At 36.6% G+C, this 13,643-nt stretch overlaps 1 protein-coding gene across 1 annotated transcript in view; it reads left to right on the forward strand.

The window, feature by feature from the left end:
- LOC134540765 (uncharacterized) overlaps positions 1-13,643 on the forward strand; it is a 30,851-nt gene that overhangs the window by 13,281 nt on the left and 3,927 nt on the right. Inside the window, exons 6-9 of the mRNA XM_063383678.1 lie at positions 1,804-1,930; positions 4,034-4,116; positions 7,587-7,614; positions 13,205-13,360. Coding sequence (XP_063239748.1) covers positions 1,804-1,930; positions 4,034-4,116; positions 7,587-7,614; positions 13,205-13,326 — 360 coding nt within the window. The 3' untranslated portion in view covers positions 13,327-13,360. The remainder of the gene's footprint in view (positions 1-1,803; positions 1,931-4,033; positions 4,117-7,586; positions 7,615-13,204; positions 13,361-13,643) is intronic.

Raw genomic sequence — 13,643 nt, forward strand, 5'->3', positions numbered from 1 at the left:
GTCCTAACAGCGATGTTTTAACTACGAAGGAACGTTGGAGACTAGTATTTCGTCTAATAGGCCTTGGAAAAAAAAAGCATGTATACGAACCTTGCCACGCGGACAATTGAATAGGAGAAAAGATGTCGCTCAAGGTTACACTGGCGTATAAAATGAGGGACTGGGTTTCTTTCGAGTTGATACTCTCATAACTGTACTATTTTGTTTGTATAAGTTATACAGACCGATAAGAAAATATTTTACATCTTCAGTGATGTATATACGCGGCGTGCTTATGCATATTATGAACACAACTTTTTCAACTTTTTGAATCGGTATATCTCAGGGCGTGACAAATAATTTTTAATCTAATCGGGAAAGTAACACTGAAATAAACGTATCTTACAGTAATTTCTTACGTCACATCAAATAAAACAGCGATAATTTCATTGCTCAATGTATTAATATAACTAAGAATTAAAAAATGTAAACCTAAACTAAAGAAATAAAATTACATTTACTAAATGCACTATAATAATATAAATAAGGATTCCCACCTTAATCAATTAGCATTTAACAGTTATTTCTGTCCATATTTTAAATGTTAGTGTTATGTCAAAAAAAAAATTTTATCATCGATGTCGTACAAACATGTAACACGTGCAGCTTCAAACAGAAGTTAATCTACTAATGTTCCTTCCGTCTTGCCACAAACGTATCTTGTCAATAAATAGAAGACGCACAAAGTGACTGGAGTGGGGGACCTGAGTCCGGTTCGCTCCACTCCAGTCATGTCGTGTCCTGTCACTCCACTCCAGTCATGTCGAGTCCTGTCGCATCACACAATTCATGTCAAGTCGTTTCCTGTCACTGCACTCCATTCATGTCGAGTTCTGTCACTCCACCCCAGTCATTTCGAGTCCGGTTCGCCCCACTCCAGTCATTTCAAGTCCTGTCACTCCACTCCAGTCATGTCGAGTTCTGTCACTCCACTCCAGTCATGTCGTGTCCTGTCACTCCACTCCAGTCATGTCGAGTTCTGTCACTCCACCCCAGTCATTTCGAGTCCGGTTCGCTCCACTCCAGTCATTTCAAGTCCTGTCGCTCCACTCCAGTCATGGCGAGTTCTGTCACTCCACCCCAGTCATTTCGAGTCCGGTTCGCTCCACTCCAGTCATTTCAAGTCCTGTCGCTCCACTCCAGTCATGTCGAGTTCTGTCACTCCACTCCAGTCATGTCGTGTCCTGTCACTCCACTCCAGTCATGTCGAGTTCTGTCACTCCACTCCAGTCATTTCGAGTCCTGTCGCTCCACTCCAGTCATACCGAGTCCTGTCACATCACACAAGTCATGTAAAGTCCTGTCATTCCACCTCAGTCATGTCAAGTTCTGTCACACCACTCCAGTCACGTTAGAGTTCCGTCTGGACGTAGTGGCGCTGTGCCCACATACAACAAGCAAGTCAACTCCAGTCCATTATCTGTGGTGCCTTTGCTTTAAATCATCTCAATGATACATGGAGTTCATCAAACCATGAATGTTTGGGTTATTGGACATCATATTTTGTTTGGCTTTGATATACATAATGTATTGAATATTATTTATTATTATAACTTAAATGTGAAATTATTACCACACAAAAAATTCAAATAATAGTTTAAACAATAAAAAAATTACAATTATATATATATATCCTAGGAATACATAAAGTGTGGCTGAAAGAGTCAAATAAATCTTCAGCGGTTTACTAACACCCGGAGCTGTGCAGGCTGTGTGGAGGACCTGGCCAGGCAGTGGGGTCAGCCTGCTACTGGGTGGTTTCAGGCGGCGGACGGCAGGCTGAACGGACAGGCCCTCGGAGACCACACGGTGGACCTGCTGACGCCTAACACGACAGCCTGGAGGCCCGACAAGGTCCGTGAGATCGTGCACAGCTGCGTGGCGACGCCAGGTCAGACCCTTCAAGTGAATGGTCAATAATAAAGCTTTGGTCATTTTGTGCAAAAAATAATAATTAATTTTAAATAACAATGTTAGAGTTCGGTTGCCTCTCTCCATGCTTATTTTTAAATTGTTTGCTAATTGAACATCTGTAGGAATAATTAAGTATAATACGAGTTTTTAGCGGGTAACTCGATTTAAAAAAAAAACCAAAACATGAATAAGTGCGTAACCATAATCCAATTACTCAGAAAATAAATATTTGTCCTACCTTTTTACAAATGGAAAATAAGAATAATATGCCCAGGTTAAAATTTGCAACAGGACATACAAATGCAATGCTGAAAGAAATTTTCCTGGATAAACAGTTATTTAATTGAAATGAAAGTACCCATGAGGCAACCTGAAGCCGAGCTACAAAATATTCCATCACTGCATGCCGTAGCAAATTTTCGTGTTCACAACAAAATAATTGTTTTGGTATCAAAAAGTTGACTGAAAGTGATAGTGAAATTTTGATATTAAAATAAATGGTTTTCTTGAGAAATGATAAAAAAATATCTCGTTTCACTAAAGAAAATTGGCGGGACAGTATTGATATTTATTAGGCAGCCTGAAAACTACATAAAAATATTTTTTAACTGTAAATGCTTTTTTTTTTTTTTTTTTTTTTTAGAATTTGTCTACTTGAGACACTATTTCTGGAAGAATATCAAATGCTATGTAGAAAAACTTGAAATTTCACAAACAAATTTGACTTTTTGTTACATATTGACTTGTATTAGTTTTTTACTTGATTTGTTTTGTTTTTGTCATGGACAGTTAGTTATCGAAGAAAAATTAGCCTGTTTATTATGTTTGATAAACCATTGCTCGTGTCTAAAGTTTGTCACTTTCTTGTAAACCCTGATCAGCCAAACAAACTTTTAACATGTCTCAATGTGTCAATTAGAAAGTAGCTGCTTCATTATACGAGGGTGGATTTTTTCAACCTCCGATGGGCTGTAAAAAAAGACAAATTTACATAACATAATAATTTCAATACCAAAAGTTCAGCAGTCTCTTACATCATTTTTCTACATAACCAACAAAACGATCGAGGCATTCGTCATATTGTGACACAAATGTCTCTATACCTTCTTCGAAGAAGTTAGCCACCAGTGAATAGAGATACAGGTTCAGCGCCTGGACATCCCTTTCCAACACAACACAGCTGTAAGGCGGATAGACTAATCGCGCGGCGCACTGGCTCCCACGTCAACAATTATCGCAAGAGATGCCAATAGCGAGTTATAATGCGCGGTTAATTGTCTAAAGGTAACTACTACCTATTAAAATTAGTTCATAAAATTAAAATGATAAGTTAAAATGGCTTGTAATCTATCTTGGATCAAAAAATTCTCACCATGAGCCAAAAATACTTAACAGCAGTATACTTGGTCAGTAACAATGTAATTACCGCAGTTCTGAACGTCTATGATTCGTCGTAAAATAGCCACGACAAGTGAAACATTATTCTAGCAACGACAGAAAAAATGACAACATATTGTCATCTTCGTAAAAGTAGCAATGTCTACAATATGGAAATAGCCTAGATCTGGTTTCTTATACGTACAGACCTGGTCAATTGAATATATTTTCAAATAATATCGTTTCCGACCAGTATTTTTTTTTTAAATAAATCTCTTTTTCTCAACAATCGAATGACATTAAAAACTGCACCACACTGAGAAAATATATAGTTTTGAGAACTAAAATGCCGTACACAAAACACTCCAAGAATGTTTACTGTTCATAGGAACAAAAATAAAATGGGCTATAAATGACATTTAGATGTTGCTGAAACAAACACTACTGTGATAGACAATGGTTTGAGAAGTTCTGCATATAGAGCAATCTGTTTGTTTCTGATACATATGAATGATGACTTCTTTCTTGTAAGCATATTACAGAATATAAACGTTGTTATTTCCTTGATTTAATTTCCTCGATTAAAATATAGTAGTTATTTCAAAGTCTAACATACCGTGAAAATTAAGTGACATCTTTTTTCACACCAATAGTGTCTGCTTGTATAACGCAAATACTAATTCGGTATTTAATGTGTTTTCAGAACAACTAGTGGCCGAGATACCCACAAACTGCACCTCAGGAGCTTCTGATTGGATAGTATGTTTACTTCGCCAAGCTATCGTGGTGAGACTATAGTTTTAGGGATTTCTTCTCTTACTCCCAAAAAAATATTACTCTACACGTAGTGACAAAATTTTAAATTTGATCTAATAAATCAGTTTAATTCCTACCTTATGAGGTGTTAAGGCACAGGTGAAAAAATAGATTTGTCTAAAGCAGTTAAAAATATGTCAAACAATCAGCGAATGTGACGAATTATTTGAATGTTTTGTTACTAATATGTTGTCAAAGATGATGTTGGATTGCTGTTTGGTAACAAAAACATTACGAATGAACCAAACACATATTACAAAAAAAAAAGTGGCTGGATATTTTTGGCTGGTGAGCCATGGATTATGTTTTCCATTCACGGTCGGGTTGAGAATTTTTCATTTATTGGGTGTTTTTTACATTTCCTGAGATCAAGACTGGGATTTGCGTTGTCTTTCATACTGCGTTAGGTCAGTTGCAGGATCTCAGCTAGTTCTCCATTGCCACGTCGCAGCGATAGCTGGTAATCCATAACATCATATAACTCTAGAACGGCCTATTGAGGAAAAACACTTTCTGGGTAGGAACGTGGAAGAACTAAGTAACTTTTTCTGCAGCATCTGTGATTACTCTAAATTATATAATATTCTGCTGCAAGTTTTTGGTTGATGTGTTTGGTGATAGTCTTTATATTGTCATTTTAAGTGCCCTAAGTCTATAAGAGCTTTATTTCACCATGATTTTTCTTAAAATCACGCAGTAATTCTTTTCAAATCACAATTAGGTTCATAATTCATGCTAATGGAAAGAGTCATAGTCTGCTGCTCACACACAAAGGTGGTTTCTTTCAAGATATATCTAATTTATCATTACACCAATTCACAAAATTTATCTCTGTGGCTATCTTGTGTATCAGTGTTAATAATCGATGCTCTCAATTATGTCTGTTGTTTTTGAAATCGGAAATGACGAAAATGGTGACAAAATTGACGCAAATTTTATCCAATAAATTACACTATTCTGAGCTTATAAATGTGAATTCTTAATGCATTTTCAGAAGTGGGCAAACTTCTAACAAGTCTTATAATTGAAACTGTCTTGTCTGAAACACAATATACTTATTAGGTGGAATGAAAACACATTTTGAGTCACATTGAACATAAGCCGAGTTTGTATTCTAAACTTGAGCTTATGATTTCGGTCCTTCATGAATTCTTTTTATTATTTGTCACACTAGTTGGATACTGGGAATTTTAAATTAAATCATTCTCGAAGAGGATAATAATAAAATTAAATATACAAATTGTAAATAATTTGCTCTAGAGTTTAAGGCTATTAAACTTTTTTCAACCTTCATATTCTGACTATCACATAAATATCGAGTAGGTTGGTGTTGATCATACACGAAAATTATAATTGCACAACTTAATTTTGCAATGAAACTTCTGAACATTTAACATAATATTGAGCCTTAATCATTAAATTAATTCTTGTGACAAAAAGTTTAATATTATTTAGTGTCAAAATTTAAAAACAATCGATAAATTGAAGAATGACAACTAATCTAACTTCAAAAAATACTAACTTTTGATGTTTTGAAATGGCGAGTATCGTTTGATTATAACTTGGAAGTTTTAAATTATGTTATTTGATTGAGTTAACCTGTGCCGGCAGCAAGAAAACATTTGAGTGACGTCATCGACAAACAAGAATATTCCCTCCTTCCTCCTCTCCTTATTGTCCCCTCCCTGGTGGTCTGTGCTGCCTCCCCTCCTTTTCCCCTACTCCAGTCTTCTCTCTGCGCATGCGCTCAAGCGTTTGGTCTCCCTGGTAGTTGCAACGACTGTTTGACGTTCTTCTTATTTCAGGTTTGAAAGAGGTAACATGTAAATCATAGGGTAGCTGATAGTACTTCTTCTCCGACGTGTGTGGGCAGCACGAAGGGGGGTATGTGATTGATTAAATTTGGATTAGGTTTTTTCTAAATTGGTTTTCGGATTGCCTTTGGAAAGTTTGTTTTGATTATCATTACTTGTTTCATTATGTCGTTCAGTTGTTTTGTTTGGCTGTGTTGCGTTTGCCCAGTATTATCAATTTTATAGGTAAAATTTAAATGTTCACCTTGCGAGTTAAATTCTTTACTGTAACTGTATATGTGGTGCTTTTACCGACGCCGCGGTGTCGTAAATATGTAATGTTAGCAATATATTTGTTTTATTGTATTGCAGTTTGCACTAACGATGTTTCGTGAATCTATGACAGGTTTCGGTTAGGTTAGGTCGTCATCTGAAATTTTTGTTGTAACCTTTGTCAGATGCGGTAATTGTAACAGGGTTCTCTCTCTCGATATAAATTTTGACCAGTGTATTAATTGCTCTTGATATCGCTCTTGCATGAATTTAGTGAATTATTGTATTGCATGAATTGTTCAGTATTTTGCATCTGCATGATTTTAAAGGTTAGTCATTGCTATTGCTATGTACTGTAATCACGAGTCTTATTTAGTACTGTTAAGCTTTAATTGTTTGATAATGATATGCAGGAAACATTAGTGTATTGCCCGAATTGTTCAGTATTTTGCATCTGCATGATTTTAAAGGTTAATTGGTACTGTAATCACGAGTCTTATTTAATGCTGTTAAGCTTTGTTTGATCATGAGATGCAGGAAACGTTATTGTATCGCATGAATTGTTCAGTATATTGCATCCGCATGATTTCAAGATGTTTCATTGCTATTGGTACTGTACTCACTCGTTGTCTTCGCTGTCATTTTCTTAGTTGCATGTTACTTGTTTTGAATGAATAAATCTGTTGAACGAACTTGTGTAAATCCCTTGGAACGTATTATTTTGGTAAGAGTTCACATATCCTTCATTAGGCACCTTGCTTTCTTAATCTTCTATTGCTGTTTTATTTAACTTAATTGATAAATACTTGTACTATACCCCGAGGTTGGTACAAACCTTATGGATAAGTTCCCAATGTTTTAAAAATATTACGGACAGCTAGCTGCTTAAAATCATGTTATGTATAAATTGTTTTATCACAATTACCTCAATAAAACATTTACAGAGTAAATAATTAATTTAGATGTTAAATAATGAGCAGGCAGGTACACAGAAAAGTTAAGACTGAAATTAAAAAAAAAATATTTACTAACAATTTCAAAATAATAATAATAAGCACTAAGACACTAAGATATGTGTATAAAAACAATGACTGTCCAAGCAAATAAATTATCTACAGATATTTTAGAGTAAATGACATAAATTATTTAAAAATATATAAATAAACCTGTGATATATATATTCAAAACAAATTACTAAAAAAATATATATGAATCATTGAAAACGTAAGTAATCGTTAGGTTTATAGAAAAATTTTGCTTATGCGCAACTTTGCAATAAGTTAAATTTATACATAAATTTCTATAAAGAACTTTTATAGTTATGCTATGTTACTGAAAGTATTATAGTAAAATTGTCCTGTTTTCATGTTTCAGCACTGCCCGGACGAGTATTGGGAAGACAGTAAGTTAGTTGCATATGCATTATTATTATTCAGTAATGTGCAATAAGTGTCATTAAGTCTCATAATCCCCGAATAATTTACATTAACAAAGCTGTGATTTAAATAGCATAATCTTAGTTATAGTTATATTAATATATTTAAAAAAATTATCCCCCAGGGTCAAATTGGATTCTTACTTAAAGTTGCACATAAAAAAATAATTGATTTGGCAAACGTTTAGATATTTTAATGCTCAAATAAGAGGTAAACACTTTATGTTTCATCTTAAACGCATATAAGTACAGGCATTTTCATTTCAATTTTATGTCTGATACATTCAAATAAATAATTTTTAAAAATTTTAAAATAGCATTCCAAAATAACATTATTTTACCAAATATGCATCGAAAATAATCCGCAGGCTTTTGCATAATATTAAGTATCTTTAATAAATACTTTCTGTTTAAAATAACATAGTCATTTAATTAAAAAATAGCAAAACATTTATATGTAAATGGTTTTAATAAACGCATATTTAACTTTAAGCGCAAGCAGACAAACTTAAAAACCGCTATCGGCAAGAGCTCCGACGAGTCGGAGCGACGGAGACCAATCCAAAGTGTTTCCCTATGTTTTATCTTTGATAACCGAGCGCCCTAAGTGTTGTTCTGCGGCCCCCAAGGGAGCGGATATGGATACGCCATGTACGCAATTGGGGAAGGTGTTAGGGCTCTGGCTACTACCAGAGGCTGAGGCTACGATGTCAGCATAGTCACCACCTCAGCCCTGTACCTCGCTCAGCTGACCAGACAGTTGGCTGTGTCCTGAACTCTAAGACCATATCAGCACTGCTGGCGCCTTCCCCGATCTCCCACATCACACCGGGACCCCTCAAAACATCCAGTGAACCCGTGGTCCGGTGGAGGCCTAGCCAACCTCTGCTAGCTGTCCAGGCTAGTACCAGAGCTGTGTCGTCGGTCACCACGTCGACTCTGCATTGGGCTAGGAAACCCTTGGAGCCTGCTCCAAGCGATCGGAGCACCGCCACCAAGTACGAGTCCTGCCCATTGTGATCCCGTGCCGACATCGGAAACCTCAGCGGGGATATCCATTCACACAAGGATCATCCCGTACTCCTGCCAACTTCGGTGAAGTCTAGGGCTTACCACTGGTGCCGTCACCAGATCTAGCAGGAGGACCTCTAATTTATCTGGGACTCTTCCCCCGACCACTGTACCTGAGCCCAGCAGTTCACAGACGACTAGGTCCCGGCCGCCCCTGTCACCGCCAGCGGCGCACAAAGTCTCCCATCAACCATTCACCTGGGTGCTTCACGGTGAATCTGGCCGTTGGGATTCGTCACCAGGGCCCAGTGGTGGAACCCCCCCCCCCCCCCCAGAAAGGTTTCTGTCGCATCTCCTGTTGCCCTCAGATTCAGCACTTTCACAATTTCGGGTATTCTTTAAGGAAATCTGAGGATGAATGATACAAGGGTGTTCCCGGCAGTGTCCTGGAGCTGTGACCTGGGGATGAGGATATCCATCTCAGAATAGCCACCCCCCTCCCCCTTCACAACAAGGGTGCCACAAGGAGGCAGAGGATTGCCATGAGTGCGGGCATCCATGCACCTATTCCGTGGACTTTTTGGATCGTGTCTCGGATCCCAGAACCGACAACGGTTTCGACATCTCAAATAACAGTCACCTTCTTCCAATATGATCAGGCCCACTCCACAACTGCTATTGGCAAGGGAACTGTCGAGTAGGATAAGTAGCTATATGTTAATCGTACAGCTCGTGAAACACGGATGCACGGACAAAGTATTCATACATCAGAGCAATTTATCAGCTTCTTCGCGAGATCTTCTAGTCAGCAGGGGAGCTATCTCTGGAATGACATCGCACGTCCAACACAGCAGTAGGAACATTTTATCGCACACTGCTTCACAAACAACTGTCATCATGAACCCCGTCGTATTGAGAGACATCGCGCTGTAAATTTTAACCGTAATTAGACGATATCAATCGACTTAATTTTAAAAATGTTCTATATATTGTACACACGAGAGGTGTTAAGTAAATTTTAATAATAAAACTAACTAAAAATGTATAAGCAATCTTTTAATTACAAAACATTAATTTATCTCCACCTGGTGCACTGAAAGTTTTTACTGTGTTATTTTTTTTGTTAACTTCTTTTAAATCTCGAGGATTTTATTTAAAACCAGCCTAGTGGTATTATTTTTCGTTTCTATATCCCTACTAAAATTATAAATGCGAATGTGTGTTTGTATGTTTGTCCTTATTTCATGCAGTAATGGAGCAACAGATCAACATGATTTTTTTTTTTTGCATTCAGATAGTTTATGGGCTCGAGAGTAACATAGACTACATATAATTATGAAATTTGATCCCTAAAGGATTGAAAAAGGGCTAAGTTAAATTTTATAATATAAAATCCTAAGATTTTGGTCATACACACGCAAACAGTAAGTTTGTGTCATTTCTCGGTGTCCGCCGCGGTCATATAGTATGGCCTGGCATATTCTTATCCTTCTCATTGGCAAGACGCATCCGCTTAGCGAAGGTCGCTGCTGCTAGCGAACTAAAGGCGCTAATAACAGTTTAGCATATCAACTTCGTCAACAGATGGCGTTGCCTTGAATTTGTAAAGCGCTATCGTTTGGTGCATCCGTCACGTCTTGCCTAGGGGTTGCCTGCCTTCCCACTAAATGAAGCTGAAGATTGGCGTCCCAGTTTTGCTTATTCGTAGTCTTGATGCTCCGAGATTGCGCAAACAATGGGACTTAAATATCTAAATTTCCCATTTTTCAAGTGAATGTCATACAGGCTTGTGTCTCGGTATTGATGATCCTTATATTATGATGTGTTTAGCCTGGGTAACACCGGATACTTTAGCTAGCATTAATAATTTTACATAAATCAATTTCGCCATCATATTATTATGTTTTTGTGAAACAACTAATCCGTGCGCACAATAATTATTTTACCACTGAGTCATTTCACTACTGGGTTAATGCAGCACTGAGTCATTTCACCATTGTGTTATTTCACTGTTGAGTAATTTCACCCCTGAATAATTTACCATCTGAATATGTTCACTGCTGAGTCATTTAACCCATTCGACATTTCGCCAATGAGTTATTTTACCCACGAGTCATTTCTGTTCTGAATCACTTTACCCGCTGAATTATTTTACCCATTGGTCATTTCACAACTAAGTCATTTACACATGTGAAATTTCACTTAAGAGTCATTTTACCCATAAGTAATTCCACCCATTAGTTATTTCACCCTCCAGTCATTCTATTCATGTGTAATTTTTCTTATGAGTCATTTTACCTACAAGTTATTTCCCTGATAATTAATTTTCCCGACCAGTCTGTGTCGAGTTGAGAACTCATCACATGGTTGTTTACAACTTGGTTGTACAATATGTGCATAAAGGAATGTCACATCATACATACATTTTAATAGTATTAACAGTAAGCGTTGTAGATTTTGTTAAAGGTCATAATTAAAGAATAACTCAAGCAGTTTTAGATAAGCACATGCGCGAGTACTACTTTGTTGCTTTTCTCGCTTGCAGCGCCACATACAAAACAATGGCGACTCCTGAGCGTAAATATGTTTTGTGTTCTGCAATTCGCTAGTAGTGAATCTGTAATTTCAGTTCAACGAGCGTTTCGTGTAAAGTTTAACTGTCGAAGATCCTGATCGTTGGATTGGTCGTAATGGTCGAGGTGACAGAGCTTTTTTCCGCTGGCCTTCATGTTCACCTGACGTAACGCCATGCGATTTATTTCTTTGGGGCTTTATAAAAGATTGTGTCTACGTTCCACAGCAACCTAATGATTTTCCATAGTTGAGACACAGAATTGAAGAGGCTATCGTTTCCTTACTTCCTTAACCAAATAGTGGGAAGAATTAGACTTTAGGCTAGATGTGTGCCGTATAACTACTAAATGTGTACATAATGAACATTTGTTAGAAAAACTTTTATTAGTTTACTTTCAATTTTATGTATGATTTGTTGTTATATATATGTAATAAATATCAATTTGGTAACAAATAGTATATAATAATGTTGAATGTTAAAGAAACTACAAAATTGTGAGCGAGGTTACCTCAGACATTTTGATATTGTGTTTATTGCATAATTCATCGTTTTTCTATGTACACCATGTTGTTAATTTTGTGGAGAAATTTTTTCCAGCGTATATAGTAAATAAAAATTAATTGGTTTGAAGTTTAAGATTTTTAATGTGTGCATAAACATTAATTTTTTGGTAAATAATGTCATATTTTATACAGACGTTTAATCCAGCAGTCTGTCAAAATTGATCTGAAGAGTTTTGTTAAATGTTAATATTTCCCTTTTTTTAATTTATTCAGAGTCCCATTACATCATTTAATATAAATATTTACCTATGGTATATATAGTGCTGATTATGTAAGTTTAATCAATTTGTGTTATAATATATGAGCATTTTTCCTACCTTAGTACAACCCTAGTAAAATGCCTATGAGTTCTATTTTCGTAATGTGTTGGTGTTTTGGAATTGTATTTACTCTGACGTTGTTTAAGAATACACAGCCTGTACGTGTTTCTGTTATATGGATTTCTATAGAGCTTTTCGGGTTTAACAAACCTAGTTTTCCCATTAACTATTGTATGAGTTTATTTGTTGGTGATGCACTCTTTGAAAGTTTTATCCTAACTCCTATAACATTGTCATTAAAATTAAAATAATTAGTTACTGCGCTAGGGCCTATAACGGTACAAGTATCAACTTTTGTCGGAAATAATTTTTCATACGACCAACAATTACTTCAAGGAATTAAAAACATAGTTAGAAAGTAAAAAAAAAAATACTTAGTTGTCATATTATGGAATTCATTCTAAGATATTCAAAGCTGGGTGCATTAATATAAAAAAAACATATATCTCTCGTAAGTCATTTAAAAACTGAGTCATTTCACATCCGAGTCATTACATACTCCAGCCATTACACAAATCAGTTATTTCACAACTAGATTCACAATATTTCTAAGTTATTTCACTCATGTCATTTCACTACTGCGTCATTTCACCGTAGAGTCTTTTCACCACTTACTCTATTTTACTTTGTGTTATTCACCCCCGAGTCATTCCACTGATGTTATTTCACATTTAAGTCATTTCATTCGTTTCACTGCTGAGTCAGTTTACCTCTTTGTTATTTACCCACTGATATATTTCACTTCTGAATCATTTCACAGCTTAATCATTTCATCCTCGAATCACTTTACTCTTGACTCATTTTATCTTTGAGTTATTTCATAGCTCAGTATTTTCACCCGTGAGTTATTTAACTTCCAAGTCGTTTAACGAATGAGACCTTTTACACGAAATTCATTTAACCACGTAGTGATTTCTGACCCTAGAGTTAATTTACAGCTTATGTCATTCCACAAACGAGTTACTTCACGGCCGAGTCATTTAACTATTTCACCCATTGTCCGTCTCTTGGCGACTCCGCTGTCGAACTAAACGTGAAACCTTTTTTTCATTTCATCGTTCATCCAGCTTGAACGCTTGCTGCTGCAGGCGTCCACTGCAACAGCTTCAGGGAATACCTGATCGCGTGTCCCAATGGGCCGCCCCCACCGCCTCCGCGGAGGCGGCACAGAGGCAGACATGCAGGCGGGCGCGGGAGACCGCCCCCATGAGCCGACTGCGGCGGACAGAGTATACCTCGAAGCAGTGAGTACACGAGTGTCGCACGCCTAGCCTATAGTTGGTTCGCCGTTGAGGGCATGCCTCCCATTTCAGGTCATGATTTTATACTTATATTAATCACTGATAAACGTTTAGACTTTTTTTCAATTGCTTAACTTTCACGAAATGAAAAATATGTACAGCGCATACGTTTTTGCAAAATTAGCCGCCAAAGTTACATTTTTAACATTTTTGGGTTGTACAAATAAGGATAATTTAATTTATTGCAGAACTGAAACTTTTTAGGTTTAACTGCAATGCCACTAGC

Source organism: Bacillus rossius, chromosome 17, assembly GCF_032445375.1.
Source record: "Bacillus rossius redtenbacheri isolate Brsri chromosome 17, Brsri_v3, whole genome shotgun sequence".
NCBI lineage: Eukaryota > Metazoa > Arthropoda > Insecta > Phasmatodea > Bacillidae > Bacillus > Bacillus rossius.